Source organism: Anas acuta, chromosome 1 (assembly GCF_963932015.1).
Source record: "Anas acuta chromosome 1, bAnaAcu1.1, whole genome shotgun sequence".
In the NCBI taxonomy this organism is placed as follows: Eukaryota; Metazoa; Chordata; class Aves; order Anseriformes; family Anatidae; genus Anas; species Anas acuta.
Genome location: NC_088979.1, coordinates 199184914 through 199202069, shown reverse-complemented (window position 1 = coordinate 199202069; position 17156 = coordinate 199184914). Strand labels below are relative to the sequence as shown.

Genomic DNA, 17156 nt, shown 5'->3' with positions numbered 1-17156 from the left:
TACACAGAGCAGAAGCTTTAATCTCGAGTTGTGACTGACATCAAACAAAAGTGCAAAAATCTGCCTTTGTTCTTGAGCACAAAGGGTGTGTTTGTTGTTTGTTCAGGGTAAGTGAAAGGCCCCCATGAAGTCCCACTGAAGATGTTTAATGAATCTGGCAGCCTCCAAGCTCTCTCTCCTACAGAGTAATCCTAACGACAGACCCATCACACGTAATTTAACAGCATGTGACACGACAGTCTCTGCTCAGGAGAGACTTTGGAAGGATAACACTTTTATTACTCAACAGCACAAGCCCCTTAGGGTCAGCATTGTGGAGCAGAGCTCATGGTGGTGGTGGTCACATTTTCATCTCGGAATTGAGGAATTTACCTTGTCAGGTATCTGTTATAAAGCTTTGTTAAGGTAGACTTTGAACTTGTGTTTAAAACTGGGTGAATTATGCTGTCATGATTATGTAGTGTGGGTGGCCTGGATTTTGGCAGCCTCAGCTTGTAGTAGAAGTCAAAGTCAAAAATTTCTAAGAAAGGAGGTATGCTACCAAAATCAGGCCAAACAGGGTCATGGCTGTTACAGAAGGAAGGGAGAAATAGCATCAATTAATAGTAGAATGATAAGACTATTTGACTAGAATGAAAAGACTATTAAAAAGAAAAGAAAAAAAAAATACACTTCTTAGGAATTAGGTCATCTTAGGCTTACCATGTCTGTATATGTCATTTTTTTATCATTTCATCCTACTTGTTCAGTCTTTGGATGACTAGAATAGGAATGACAATGGTGAGTCTTCAGCCTCCTTGTCCTTTCTATGGTCTTACCCTTATGGCCTTTCACATTGTGGATGTTGAACTGTTCGTTGTCAAATCTCATGTTCTGTTGCTGGGGTAAGGACATTTTGGGTGGCAGAGAGCATGTGGAATAGCTGGTTTGTGCCTTTTTGGTCTGAGCATCTATTGCCCATGAATGGGGCAGAAAAATCCTCTCTTAACTTGATTGCTCATGTAGGAGTGCTCTCTGAGTGCATTCTCTCAGCCAAATCTGTTTTCAGCTCTGCCTCATGCCACATGCATAATTTGGATTAATTCATGTTTCCGTGTGACAGATTTTTCTGTAAAATGGGCATAACTTTCTTTACCTACTTTGGGGTAAAGTATAAAGGGGAGTATGACTACTTACTTCAGCAGCCTCTCCAGGGACTGCTGAAGAGCTGAGCACTACCTGCTGTTGCATTTGATGCCCATTCCAAGTGTCAAACAGAGCTCCAGTAAACCATCATCCATCAGGTGTGATGACTGGGATTCAGCTTCGGTGCCCAAACACCGATACTCTGGAACACAATACACTGCCCCTTTCCACAAGCCTCTCTGCAAGGTATCACAGTTTGGAATAATTCCTTGTTCTCTTTTGAATTGCAAGAATATTGTAGGATCTATCTAAAATAGCAGTCCCTGTTTCCCTCCCTACTTCCCCCACCCCTTATCAAGTCAGACGTCCAAAATCAAGTGCCTGTGTACTCTGCTGACAAGCACAAGGGGATTAGGGAGTGACGGGTTTAACAAAACTGGCTCAAGGTTTTGTAAAATGCATCTTGGAGCTTGAGCTCCGAACGAGCCATAAAATTCCTCCCACGAGGTCGAAGTGAGGTTTCTGCAAGACTGGATCAGAACATAATAATGCTTTTTTAGGTTATTTTTTCTTGCTTTCTAAAAGGTGCTACAAAAAACATGTGATTTTTGAAGATGCCGCAAGACTAACAATGACTTAATGCAACCATTGTGTAAAAATCACAAATGCGTTTTACCACCAGCAAAAAGAACTGATTTCTGGGCTGCATGCAAACCATTTGGGGCAATTAGCATGTAATTTAATTTGCATTAATCAGCACAAGGTCAGCAAGAAATTAACTTTGGGTGTAGATTTTACATATAACAGCATATGAGAAGAAGGGAGGAACTGCTTTTACAGGGTGTTAATTTGGATTTAAGTGTGCTAAGCAAATTTTTCAGGGTTTGGCCTTGCAGAAGACAGATGAATGATGTGGATTTGAGAACACCGAAAGTACAGAATGATGTGGAGAGTTACCAAGCGTTTAATGTCACAATATGTAAACGCTTTAACAGATTTCTTGACACTTGTAAGCATCAGAGTGCAGGTTTTGCTGAAGTGTCTAGCACATTGCTTGTGCTGAAGGGCTGCATCCAGCTGAACGTGGGTGGGGTCCCACAAGGCTGTGGGCACTGACCATGCATTGCACCAAACAATTCAGGAACACAGGCAGATGTCCCAAAAGTATGGGCCTCTGTGTAGCTCTGAAATGGGAAGAATCTGTGCAAATGACTTAATTCCATGTGCAGCCCTTTCACTCCCCAGATTTTTCCTCTGCTGCCCTTTCATTTCAAAAAGCCTCTGGGGGCTCCAGGAACCTTTGTTTGGTGCTAGCAACATGGCAAGCATTGCAAGAAATTCACTTCTGGAGACTCAGAAATTGCTTCTAGCAATTGGTATCTGATCATCTGGTTGTGGGAAATGAGAAGCTGAGGAGTCTGCTGGTGCTTGATTGTGGGGAAGAGAGGGGTAAATAATAAGTGGTCGCTGTCATGCTTTTTTATTTGAATGAAAGCATTTATCAGTTGTAGGGCATGGAAATTGAAAGAGAGTCACTTCTGTTACCTGTTTTTCTCCCGTTCTTACCTGTTTTTCTTCTGTGTGTTTTTTTTTTTTTTTTCTGTTACCTGTTTTTACCTGTTTTTGTTACCAGGGGTAACATCAAGGCACTTTGGAGGTGCCACATGTGTATCTTTGCCACACCAAAGTTAGAAAGAAGTGTGAGCAGTACTGCACAACCCTTTTCCAGAGAGAACATCATTGCCAGGCCTGCACCCATAACCCAAACATTCTTGTGGAAGCAGGATCTGTGGACAAGGTAGACATGGAGACCTATCATCCAGTTATTGATGGTGCTTAACTGAGATGCTAAGGTTGATACTACTTCACTTGCACTTCCCATGAAGTCAAAGGGAGCTCCTTGGTGAGTTAGACTGTAAATATTAGAGGGGAAAATGCATCTTTTTCTGTTAACCGTAGAGGAAGCCAAGAGTGACTACTCTCTTGGGCTTCTCTGTTGTTTCCAAAGTTAAATAGGATTAATCAGGCCAAAGCATGTCTGGAGGAACCAGCTATATGAAGAGTTTGGTCATGCAAAGTGTGCTTACCTTGGGACTCAGAATTAGGATCCAATTTGTTCATGTTCGTGAGCTGGGATCATACCTTTATCAGATAACTTGGTTTAGCTTAAGCCTTCCTCCCTCTGTGGCTTAGGATATACATGTATCTTCCACTAAAACATTCAAGCTGGTGAAAACTGTCTGCCTTCCACAGAAAAGAACTTTTTGTAAGTGGATCTATGCCCCTTCTTATGCTGCTTCCATTAATTTAGGAAGATTTTGGTTTTAAGCAGTGTTTCCCCGTGTTAATTATCTCACTACTAAAATATATGTATTTCATTTTAAATGTGTATGTCAGACTAATAAAAGCAAATTCAAACTTGATACCTTTTAAGGAATTTTAAAGGAAACACTTAGCCCAGAACTTCAGTTTGGCCAGGTTTTACACCAGGGAGTTTCAAATGCCTCCATCTACAGGGTGTTTTCACAGGTTCTGATTTATTTCTTCCTCCCCACAAATTAATGTCCTAACTCTGAACCACAGACCCTATAAAACTATGAATCTGGGGACTAGAATCACTAAAAAATCACTAACCATTTTTTAACATCTTGCACAAAGTTGTCAAGTGTTGGATGACATGAGAAAGGTCAAAAAATGTATTCTGTAGTAAATCTAACTGATGATTTATATTCCAGCTCTTTCCTTTTAATCAATGCTAATAGACTTTTAAAGAAAAAAAAAGAGAGAGAGAGAAGAGAGAGAGAAGAGCATCTTCTGTATATAAAATATTAGGTAGCGAATTTAAAATATTAAAGTGACATGATTTTTTTATCATGCAATAAAGTTAATTAGGGAGGCTGAAAGCTTCTGAAATAACTGTTTATACTAATTTATTTATAAAATAATAAAAATATTTTCTACCTATTCATTTTATTTTTATGGCAACTGTATAGAAATTGATCTACTTCCTTCTCTTTGGAGAGTATATAAAAGGAAATATGTAATCTGTAAATACTCTTTCTTCAAAGTCTAACTCAGAATTATTAGGTAATGAATCAAGAGTTCTCAACCAATATTTGCACCTAATTCAAGCTATAACACTTGCAGTTGCTCTCCCTTCCATATAGGACAATGCTACGTTAGCTATCTCTACAGGCAAATTCATGGATGCTGAGTTGTTCTAATAAGCCTAAATATCACATTGGACTGTGTAGGAGTAAGGTCCACTTATCACATCACATTCACAGCTAAAGGTTCTCTGGGTAGATGCATCCACTCATCTAGATACAAAATCCAAGAAATTAAACCTCCCCTTCATTTTCACTTGTACATCAGCTTCTCCTGAACATTGTTCTGTCTTCTGATATCTTGTTTTTAAATATCCACAGTCATCCCTAATGATGGATCTATTTCATGGATCCATGAAACAATCCTTCTGCTTAGATCACCGTGACATCATTTTAAAAGATATATAGAATATATCTTTATAATATATATGTCTTTAAAAGATATATAGATATATTATAGAATTGTTAAATGTGTTCTGTTGTTTTTTTGTTGTTGGTGGTGGTTTTTTTGTTGTTTTTAAAGTTGTAATTTAAGAGGATGAATAGCCATTAAATTTTCATCTGTAATTATTAACATTGTTTGCATTCATTCATGCTTGTTCATATACACAGCTTACACATTTGTATATACTGTGAAAGTTCACTTTCTTTAGATTGTGCCCATAAGAACACAAGGTCTTTGATTTTCCACATAACACATCTAAATGTGATTATCTTGGCATTGCTGAAAGTCTGAAATAAAAATATTCCTGTTTAGACAGAGCAGGTTCTACTTATACCTTAAATAGGCTTTAAATTAAAGCAGAAAATAAATGATTCTATAAGCAGCTGTGTTCGTTCTCTCTCTTTCTCTCAGATCTGCTGCTCTGTTGCCTCCCCTGCTTCTCTTCGCTCTTTTGATCAGCTTTCTTCTCCTTCCCTTTAGTTGCTGGCCAGATGTTCTCATGACATGTAGATCTTTCCAACTAAATTATTTGCTTTGTAGAGTAGCCATGTCTGCAGTCACAACCTGGCCAGTTGTAAGTTGTTTCAAGTGATGTATTGACTTAAAAACAAACAAACAAAACAAAACAAAAACCTCTGATGTGTGTTTATGTGTCAGAATCTGTGATTTGCATATGCTGCAATTTTTGCCCCTTCCGTGTTGAGGGTGGGGGAAGCACCAGAGCATGTAATTTCAGTAAATAGGGGATTTTGTTCCTTCTGGTTCCCCTCTCTTCCAGATGCTGAGATGCTCTGAGTCAGCACTGTTGAATGCTAGAGGGAGGCAGCACACACCTTTTCTAACGGAGAGAGGCAGTGGATACCAGTCTTGCTTATGCTTTAAAGGGGGAACTTTTTATTTCACTACTGCCCAAATATTAATCTTCAGCATTTACGCAACATTTTGAACTTTTGTGGTTTCTGTCTGTGATATTTTATTTTCATGATGCTCCTTGGATGCTCCCAGGTGGAAAAAGTAAGACTAGAAAAGACCTCTTGCATCATCCAGACTGACCTGCATTTTGTAGGTCTGTAAGTAATTGCTACCCCCATGACTCAGAAAGGAAAGCAAGGTATATAATCTAAAAGATCTGCCAAAACAGACAAAAGAAGGTGCTAGCAAATGTTAGACTGTTTTTATTGCATGTCTAAAAAGAAAAAAAAAAAAAAAAGAAAAAAAAAAAAAAGAAAAAATCAAAAGCAAACAAAAATATGATTTGTTGCATCTTTACTATATGGGCTTGAAAATAATTTTCCTTTTCCTGCACACCATGATGACACCCCCAGATACTGTGGGTATGGTTAACACACACAATGCATACAGTTAGTATTTGTCCTGAAGACACCATGGAGTGCACACATGCAGCTTCCCCTACAATTGATCAATATGGTATTACCATGAAATTATATTAAGATACATACTGGTGAAAAATGGTGCCTCTGTATCTTGGGTTATCATATCCTAAAACAGTTAAGAAACTTATCAACCTGTGTGTATATGCAGAGTACAACTAGCAAGTGCAGGACTCCAGTACCATGTGGTTATTGATCTGATAAAATGTCAAATTGCTGAGGTCTGCTACCAAATTTTATCTCCCATATATAGCTATCTTAAAGGATGTATAAACAAACAAGAAGCCAAAAGAGGAAACTGAGACAAACACATGATAATTTGTTGTAGATTAAAACAAGCAATAACCTCAAGAGCAGAGGTGATGCCTAATGAGACATAACCCATGGAGGTATAGCCCCTTTCTTGCTACTCACATTCACCAGTAAAGCTGTCCAGTTAAGTTCAGCAACTTCTAACAGCCTAAGAGCCTAAGGTGACAAGCCGCTCATTTTGCTAGGAGATTTTAAGAGGAGACACCTAAACGAACTGCCTGCTCTCCCAAAGCACACTGTAAAGACCCCATGTGTTCTACTTCTGAAGCTGAGGGTGATCTTCTTTCTGCTTCAAACTTTACATGGGTGTAGCATATCAGATTGCTTCAGACCTGGAAGTCCTGCTTATCTCCTTCTTGAGTGTTGGAGGTGTCCTGAAGACAGGTTACATCCACATCTAGAAGTGGCAAAAGTGCTCAGGATGTCAGGGTGGTCACAGCACACGGCCATGTGTCCTGCCTGGTGATGCTGAAGCAGAAACATGCGATTTCTCACTTTTGTTTTTGGCATGTAGGTGGGATTCATCTTGCATAATGTATGTATTTAAAAGTTGGGTATCTCCTCCCCTTGTAGTCAATAGAAAGAAATGCTAATACTCTTTAGAATAACTAATCTCTATGCACTGATAATAAAGAAACCTTAGATGTCTATCTTAGACTAATTGCTCAGCTTCAATGGTGAGATTTAACCATCTAGAACAGTAAAATGCTATCAGATTAGAAGAGTAGGTTTTCATACAAATCAACTGTTTTGAGCATAAATAACCACATAGAACAACAGATAACCAGGGTGTAGACTCCTTCTGTGAGGCAAAGTATTTGTGTGACTCTCAACAATACACTGTTTTAAATAGCTCTTAGTGTCCTGTATATTTATTGTCATGGTGCTCTATGCAATTCATTGCATTTTTCCATTTTATGGATGCAGATAAGAGCAAGAGGTTAATTGGCTTGCATAAGATCTGACACAGGGACATGTGGTGAAATGGGAAAATGAATCACAGCTTTCTATTGCTCTCACAATTGCATTCGTGGTTTTTGGGCATTCATGATTTTGGGGCAGTTGTCCTGGACTTTTGTCCACCATTTTTCTGTCATGAAATATAGTTTGTTGCTTGGCTGACAGTATTGGTTGCTTAGTGTAGCAACCAATTTTAACAAAAACAAAACAAAAACACAATGTTTTGGACTTATGAATACTTTAAGAATTCTGTAGACAAACAAAAGTGTCAAAGAATACTTTAAAGTAGAAGAGAGCAGAAGACAGTTTTTTTTAATTTATATAAATCATTGATATTACTACTGGTTGCCACAAAGGTTTTGATCATTTTCCTTCTGTAAATGGTTGGTATTCCTGGGACCTTTAAAGGTTTTTCAATCCTGCATAATTAGTTCAGCAAATTCATAGACCCTATGTACAGGGCTTGGGTTTACTTTAAATATAAGGCAACAAAACTATTAAACTTCCAATGTCCACCACTGCGTGTAATTTGTGTAGAATATTCTGCAATATATACATACAAGTTATGAATCTACAATCAATTTTAGTGTTAAATGTTGAATTTAAACTCCACAGCTGGACTTTCATCTTGAAAGAAGCCAGATAGCCCTGTGCATCTGGTTTAATCTTCCCTTAAGCCATATTATTTTAAAGGCACTCCTGCTTAGTACATCTTACAATTGAAAAATAATACTCATATTCCTTCTCATCCTCAGCAGCTCTGATCCCTCTGCAGATGTTGCTCTGTCAGACGTTTCATTATGTGTGATAGAAAACATAGGTTCTTTTTGTCTGTGTTACCACTTTGTGGATTTTATTTTCTTTTCCTTTATTTATTCCTTTGGCTGTAGATGAGTCCTTCCTAAATACTTCACTTTATTTCCTATTGCTGCTGCTCCGCTGTCTTTCTAAGTACAAAAACGATGGAGAACTTGCAATTGCGCGGAGCTGCCCAACAGAAGCCCATTGATTCCCCACCAAAGGGCTCTGTGGGAGCCATTCTACTGCAGCCTGAAAAGAAATCTTTGTTCCCTCAGCTGGTAGTGTCTTAAGATGCCGATAGTTGCCATATTTTTGGAAAACTGTAGCAGTTTATCAGACTGTTTGACACTTCCCATTCAGCTGTATATTCTTGAGCATACTCTGGTATTTGCCTCCTCTCATACATCAGTCTCATGAGCATGAGACTGGTCTGGAGCAGCCCAGGCATCACGGTGAGTTACGCCGCTCAAAAGTCATTTGAAGAAAAACGGTGAAGGAGGAGGAATCTGGAGTGCTGGTGCCCATGCCTGAAATGGTAGCAATGGATTTAGTATTTGGGGCAGGAGGTATGGGATTTGTCATGTTGGTTTAGTATTTTCCTGGCCGCCTTCCATGACTGTTCAGATATTTTTAGCATGAAGTACAAGCTATGTTGTCTCAGTTGACCTTGGAACATGACATTTTAACATGGCATTGGTTTGAATTGCTAATCATTAAAATGATTTATTATTTTTTATTACAAGAGCAACTAGAATCCCAGTCATGTTTTGCAGATGAAAAGGGAAGCAAATTGAAACCCGTCTTCTCTTGACTTGCAGTCCTTCATGATATCCATGTTTCCCCAACTACTGTCTTCCTTTCTTTCTCTCTACATCATTACAAGTAGATTAGACTTAGTTTTGTATTTGTCACTTGTCTTTTGGTCATTTGATAAATATTATATCAGAACGACTGAAACTAATCCCAAGGTCTCACAGTGCTAAATGAGAAGCGTAGCACAAAAGGATCATTTCTGCTGCAATTTATGACCTTAATAGATGTTTACAGCTACTATCTGTAAGGCAAGGAGTTGCTATCAGTATATTTATACTGGTGATTGCTCCCTCTTTGCCTTCATTCCCAGGCTCAAGTTTACCAGAAAGATCAAGCCCCTAAATGCAAAGTTCTGTTCAGGAAAGTGTTAGCATCCTGGCATCAGGATATCACAGCAGTATATTTTAAGACACTGGCATATAATGTAGGAAAGAAGTTCAGAGCAACTGCAGATATAGCTGGAAGTCTATGAAAGTTTGGATTCAAGATTTGAGGTTCAGATCTATTTCAGGCTTAGTTTATTTGACTCCTACTGGGCTCCTTGAGTAGCTTTCATTTTTTGATGACTGTGTTCATTGAGTTTTGCATGTGCCTACATGAACAGGACCTCAGAGAAAATGACAATCATTGTTAAGATGCATTTTACTGCGTCAGTGATGCAGAGAAGCCTTTGGCTGAAAAAAAGCGTCAAGGTCTTGTTGACATTTTAAGCACCAACTCAAGCATCTGATGTAGATTTAAAACAAACAAAAATGAAAGAAAGCAAACAAACAATAAAGGAAAAAAAAATAAATAAAAAAATAAAAAACCACCAACAACCATCTTCCTGCCCCCAAAGTAGCTGCATTCACTGCCAGAAGCTGAAACCAAGACATGAAAATAAACCTCTCTTTGACTATCCTGGCAACTGGGAAGCCCACGACCAATTTCTACAAATCACATGGCGGATCTCTGAATTAGGGCCCAAAAGACTGTTTCCTTGAAATCAGTCATGCTATAGTTCCTTTCATACATCGGAAGTGAGTAAATCATTGAATAATGCAGCCCCTTTCCTGTCTGTGAGAACTCTGCCAAACCGAGCACATGGGACTGGGTTCAAACAAAATCAGTGCCTTGCTAAAGCCAACGTAGAGGATTTGTGTTTTGGAGGGGTTAAAATTGCCCAGATAAGCGGAAAACTTGCAGAAGATCCCCAGGTGCCTGCATTAATACTCCCCAGTCACTCTGATGTGAGCTGGCAGGTCCCATAAAGCCACTCAGCCTTGAACGGGGAAGGGAAGGAGGCAGGGAACAAGAGCTCCAGCTGCGACTCCAAAGCCCCAGAAAGAGCCTCTAACCCAATTCCCTTCAAGTGCACAAGCCTTGCGAGCCGCAGCATCTGTTTGCCACTGTATTCACCAAGTTCACAGGGCAAACAAAAGATCCATATCAAGCATGCATCCTTCAAGGGGGAGGAAAGCCTCCCCTCCTTCACCCATATATTCTTCCCTGTTGTCTTTCAGTTATTTTTTTTTTTTTCGGGGGGAGGGTGGGGGGTGAAGATGTCACTATTTTTTTTTTTATTTTTTTTTTCTTGATGGTAATTAAGAGAGCTAACACCAGCTAGGCTAGAGTGAACGCAAACAAGACCCCTATAGGCAGCACAGTGCATTAATGTAAAATATGCCCAGACAACATAACTTGTCAGAGAGGATTATTTCTGCTTAGTGAATCTGCAGGGGCCCCTTTGCTCCACCACTCAGCGTCTGCCTAGAGAGAGAAAGAGAGAAAGAGTAGCCATTAGTGAGTAGCTACTGTGGCATTGATGTTTGAGCGCACTTCTGAACTGGCTTTTGTTGAGAATATCGGTGCAGAAAGCATGCGCTGTCCCAAATCCGCTGTTACTATGAGAAATGAGGAGCTGCTTTTAAGGTATGTTGTCTCCTTTGTTTTAACGCGTGCTTTCGAGTTGCCTGGGCCCGCTGCAACTATAACCGTGCTGGGTATTAAGTAGTTTCCCTATTTAAAGGAAAAGACAGGCATTGCTGCGTGCAAGGAGCGTTTCACTAGTTAGAATCGCACATTTCATGTCTGACGACAAATGTACGGAGAGGGCAAGAAGACAAAAAAAATAATATGTTTATATCTGTTTTTCCTAAATGAGAGCTGGTATTTCTTTTATCACCTCCTTTGCAATGTTTCTGCCTGCTTCATTATTATGCACTGGGCATGGAATAAGCATGGAAAAAGCTCAGGGAGACTCCATATTAGAGCTAGTGCCCTAAATACCACTTTAATTTTCACTTAGCCTATGTAAATAGTTATTAATGCTCTACCTCGTCCTCGCCACTTGAAGATGTTTTAAAAATATGTAAATACTCCCATATGTGGGATTACACATATATTCTTAATGCTCCAAGGTTTAGCGGGGGGCCAGCATCGACTACTCTTTTCAGAGACACACACACACGCAGACACACGCACACACGCACACAAACACACACACACGGAATTATGCTGGAATTGGCACCCTGCTTTGAAAAATGTAGTCTTTTGTTTATTTGCTAGCAGACATCGTAGCATTGAATACATCTTTTGGTCTGACAATGGGACAGCTGAACAATGGTGCTGTCAAACTAGCTTAATGTATGTCTGGCGGTGGGGTGGGTTTTGTTTTTGTTTTTCTGTTTTCTTTTCTCTGCCCCTTTTTCATTTCCCTTAATCTTTTTGCATATGCGGTAGAATATGAAGTCCATTGCCTAATTTGTGAAGGTTGTTTCATTTGAGATCCGCTGCTAATAGTGCAGGGAGGGGGAGGTTTGCATCTTACAATTATGTCCATTGCATTAAGTTGGAGATTTATTGCTAGCAACCTCTCCTTTAACTGTGGAGAGAAAACTTATTGATTCTGAAAGCTTACAATACTGCTGTCAATCTGGCAAATACACAGTTGCCAAATGTGCCCTTGCATGATTTTATGCCTGATCATATCAACTTTAACTGCTGTTTTGAAGATACTGTTTCTAATTTTGTTTAGGTAATGAAAATGCAATAAAAATGATAAATCAGATCTCAAAGTGGGAGCCCATGCTACTTTCCCTTTTTATAATCCAGCTATTAGCATATTTTAAGGTCAGGCAGAATAATTTACCTGGATGATTCCTATTCCTATCCCAAAATCTAACAAATTATTCATATGACATTTCATGAATTATCTATCTATTTTGACAGCCATAGTTTAGGATTAGAACAGTTAACAATTTTTGTTTTGCATTTGGAAAAATGCTCACGTACATTATGCATTATGAAAAGAAACTGTTACAAAGCTATTTAAAATTTCTGAGTTCTTTCTTGGACAACAGTTTATGTCTTAAATAAAATGAATTGTCATCAGATTTGTGGAGTTTCTGAAGCTGCTTAAAGTCTTTGAGTAGTTTACATGTTAAGTATATACATCACTTTTAGCAATAATTGTAATAATTTTCTGAGAGAACAGGTGGATAGTTATCAGTGTGGTTTATTTTTTGCTTGGGTCAATTAATTTTAAGGGTTTCATGATTTCTTTTTTTCCAGCTGGATTCCAGGGCTTGATTTATACAGGCTCAGGGAGCTATAAGATGCCTTAATTTAAAACAAACAAACAAAAATAGTGAAGATTTATTGGTGGGGTTCAGAGCTTTCTAAAGCATGTGTTTTCAACAAAAAATAATGTTTTATGGGGAGACTCTTGAATACTTGCTATGCTTTTTTGAATTTTTTCTATTGTTGTCTCATCTCCTTCCCTTGTGTGTTGAGATGGTATAAATCAATACAAAAGAGTTTACGTGAACAAAAAGGTAATATCGCATAAAATAGTCTTGAAGCCTAGAGGTTATGGATTATCAGGTAGTGCTTGCATGCTGTGTGTTGTGCATAAACAAGAAGAGAGAAAGTATGGTGTTTAATATAATGGGACCATGCAATAATTCACTTTCTTGGGAGAACTTCTCTCGAGCCAAACATTAACTAGTTCACAACTGCTCTCGGCTGCCAGAACCGGGATGTGTTATGCTTTACCAAGTTATCCTCCTGTAGCCTGTGCTTTCTAGCAGCCGCTGCCCTTTGTGAGTGGCAGCCAAGTAAACACCTCGCTCCTGCTGACATGGAAATGCCCCGCTGGTGGCTGCCCAGAGCAGGGTGGGTGCCACTCCTGTAGCAGACACCCAGAGCCACCTGGGCAGCACAGCCACCCTCCACTTGTAAGGACTATTCAATACTAAAACTCTTTCCTAAGCGCTCTTCTCACAGGTGAGTTCATACTAAACTTATAGTAGCTCCTATGTTTTCAGATGAAATGCTGCATAAAATACATACAAGACAGGTTTGTGTCTTGGATTGCCAATTACTTTGTTCTCTTCCAAGCGTATTTTCTGACATTCCATTCACATCAAAGGCTAATTTTTTGAATTATTCTGGGTGAACCCTCCTCCTCCAAAAAAAAAAAAAAAGAATTCTTTCTATGCATATTTACTGAAATATTGCTTTTTGAGCCATAACAATTATTATTAACATCAAAGAGGGTGAAGCAAATCTGTAACATAAGCTATTTTGTAGCATGCTTGAACAAAAGTGCCAGCTTTTGAGAGGCTATAGGTTCAGAGCTCTCATACATTAACATCACAGGTGTCCTCAGTGTTACCTGTGCTGAATCTCACCCAGTCACAAAGCAATGTGGTGCCTAGCAGTTGTCAAACTTGGCAACATCTGTTTCCATAACAGTGCTAAGAGAGCTCATTCAGACTCTGCATGAGTTGTTATTTGTTCTTGCAATGACCAGGTGTAATGCCAAAAAGAAATACTGTCCTCAGTTGTACCTGGCAGAGCAAGGTGCTAACCTGACACCCAGCTTCCCATTCTGCCATAGGAAATGGGAGTGAATTATATTTATTTATTAGCCTGGAGTCTTTGTCTGTATTTTTTTCCAGATTCATGGAGCACAATCTCTAACATCAACATGTTAATATTCTCTTTGTTAAATGAGAATAAAACTGAAGTGTTTCTGTTATCAAATTTAAGTATATAAGATTGCAAACTATACCTTTGGGGCTGAAAAACAAAGGAGAGCATTCAATTAATATTCATATCTAGAAGTTTTACTGCAAGTGTAGATTGTGCTTGAATACTTAAGAAGTCATTCAGGAGTGAATCAATACTAATTATTGTAATCAGGAGGGTTAATTAGCTGAAGATGCCGCTGATGGAAAGTTCACTGCTTACAGCCCTGAAAACACCTAAGTTGATGAAATCTGAAAGCAAGATGTCGAGGAGGACTTTATATAGAGAGAAAGGCTTGGCTTTCCTTTGACAGTTGAAGAGCTAGTTGTTCCAAAGGGGAAGCATGGCTTGTACTTTGTGTTTTGCATGATATTAATTTGGGGAGTATTAGATGATGCAACTAAATCTGTCTTGATGATATTTTGTGGTAGTTTCTCATTAAATGCAAGTACCATTTTGGATAACCTGTACTGTCTCTGCAGCATTCATTTACAGATTACCATAAATTAATATGGATAGTCTTATGCATTTGAAATCTTGTTCCAGTAGTGCTATTGGAAAGAGTTTTTATTATTTATTTTTAACCATTTGTGCGCAGGCATGGGGTCTTTGCATGTTCTGTGTACATAAACTGCCTGTCAAATATGCAGGTATCCATCTGTGTGTATCTCTTATGTGTGCACGTAAGTTTAAACATTTGTTCATTGTGGCTGTTTATTTCTATAGTCCTGTGCCCCCAGAACTCCCACTCAGTTTCCATCTACAAAAAGTATTCAACTACATATAATTCAGAAACCAGTTATTGAACAAGCAGTTCAATGAAATTTAAGGCAGATTATAAGGGATAAAGACTGAAAAGATACAACAGAAGAAAACCATTTTCTTCTCCCTTAATTAGAGCAGTTGTGCTTCTTAAAGTGAGCGTTACTGAATTCAGGAAAATCTAGCTATGTCAAATCTTTTCTCACAAGTGAATTGTGGCAAGCTTTCTTCTTTCATGCTGGCTAGTTGTTTTTGTGTTTTTTTTTTTTTTTTTTTCTTTCTTTTCTCCCCCTTTCCCTCTAGTTATATCTATTTAGGGTATAACCAAGATGAATGTCTGGATGTTTATTGGAGCACACTGTAGAAAAAATAAAAATAAAAAATCTCTCTCTCTTTCACACACACGCTCATGTGAAGCCCCTGAAGTAAAGTGATGCTTTTAGAAGAAAGAAATTCTGTTTCAAAACATATCCTTCTTCACTCTCTAATGACATTAGAGATTATCACGTGCAGGTGCTATTTATCTTTGCAACTGCTTCCCTATGACTGTTTTACTGCTTCCAACACATTTACTTGTATGTCAGCCGTATAAAAGGTAACTGAAAATGGCAGCTGTTGAGAAAGCATGTCGCCATGCCTGGAATGACATGCATTATCAGGGCAGCAGGAGTTGCTGGCTCCACAGCCCATTTCGACTTGACCTGCCGAATGATTGGCTGCCTGGGATAGTGATGAATCGCTGGAGTTTATGAAACAGGACTGCTGGCATCCTCACAGAGGAAATAAAAACTGGATTTTTCCTCTAACACTCTCGTCATGGCAAAAATACAGCTTTTTTTGTTGTTGTTGTTTGTTTTGCTTTTGCATTTTTGCACCCTGCAGCGGAAGCAAATACGGCAATTTAATTCTCTTTAATACTGGGCTTGGCAAGTTAATGATGCACTTAAGGTTAACTGTCTTTATGGGATAGAAGGGGGCAGGAGTGAGTGTCTAGGTAGGAATTTTTTGCAAATTTGGGGTAAATCTTGTTCTGTACCCCAATTTTTTCATCTTTCACTCTGGTCTTGAGACTCACATAGTGTGAGTAGTACCGAGCTCAAGCAGGATGCAAAAAGGATTTTAGCTGTTCTCACTCACAACTTTATTCTCTCTGCTATCCTAAGGATCAATGACCATTTCATGGGCTAATATCAGCCAGATACATCTTCAGGGTTTCTCAAATAATGGCTAAATTGACATTTCTGGAAAGCATCGACTCTCAAATTTGCACTCACTTTCTAGGTGGTTCATGAAATTATATTATGCATTAAGACCACATTACTGGATTAGGCTCTTAGGAGTTGGTGCTTGTAGGAAAGTATCGTGGTCTGTAAACCTGCCAGTACACTGACAAGACTGACACAGTGTGGATCACAAGCTGCCCTGCAAAACGCAGCCAAGTAAAAATGATCCTCGTATTTCAATTAAAATACCCAACATTTTGCTGGGAGGGTGGGGAGCAGAGAAAATTACTTGCTTCTCTGTCCATGCAGCAAAGTTGGCGGCTGATGTGCTAGCCTGTGTCCCATCTTCTGGTAGAATAACCTAATTTTAAGTTAAACTCTCTCTGATTCAGAGGAATAGGATTACCAATGAAATTGCTTAGGAAGTTTTAAATATGGCACTTATATAAAGATAATGCTTTCTGCCATTACGTTAGAGAGGGTTTGTCTTGAGTCTTACGCTTTGCTGCCTAAGCTTTTCTCCACTAGTTCTGAAAAGCAATTTGCATGCTCACATTCGCTATTAGACTTCTTCACCTTCCTCCGAATAATTCAGCAGTGGCTGCTGCTAGACGCCAGATGCCGGAGGGGCTGCCTCACTCTTGTTATTTAAGGCACAGCCTTCTGATGTCCCTGCAAGGTTTCTGAAACAGAGGGCAAACTTTTCCGCGCGGGGAGAGGTGGCGTTGGGAACTGTTGCACGTGCCCTTGGGTGCGCGAGGGGGAAATGCTGTCCTTGCTCTGGAGTTCCCATGGCAGCAAATCAGCAGGTCATCTTCAAGAGCAGCCTTTGAGGATGCCAGACAACAGTCTGTCACGGGCAGAGGGCTGGAGGGGAAAAAAAAAAAAAAAAAGATAGAAAATCAGAGAGAGGATGTGGGAATTTACTATCCCTTTTAGACAAATAGAGGAGTGAAGAGAAAAGCAAGGGCACCCTGACGTAGATCATCTGGAAATTGAACCTTGCAAGTGTAGATAGCTGCGGATGATGTGATAGCTGTGCTGTGGAGTGAATTTAAGATTCAAATCCTGCACCTGCTCTCCCTGGAAGCTGCAGGTCAGCATCTGAAGAATTGAGGCCCTCTAGAAAGGAAATGGTGAATTATCAGAAAACTTAAATTCTTGGAGACCCTATTTTCAACTGTAATAATCTCTTGGTTTCATT

General features: G+C 39.2%; 1 protein-coding gene across 9 annotated transcripts in view; it reads left to right on the top strand.

Annotated features, from left to right (window-relative positions):
* CELF2 (CUGBP Elav-like family member 2) overlaps positions 1–17156 on the top strand; it is a 558673-nt gene that overhangs the window by 290957 nt on the left and 250560 nt on the right. Inside the window, exon 1 of one of the 9 annotated variants that reach the window (XM_068670055.1) lies at positions 10660–10865. The exons of 6 other annotated variants lie outside the window; for them this stretch is intronic. In XM_068670055.1, the coding sequence (XP_068526156.1) occupies positions 10759–10865 (107 nt within the window). In that variant the 5' untranslated portion in view covers positions 10660–10758. Of the gene's footprint in view, positions 1–10659; positions 10866–17156 lie in introns of those variants that run through there. 2 more of the 9 variants (XM_068670056.1, XM_068670057.1) reach the window with 2 other exon arrangements.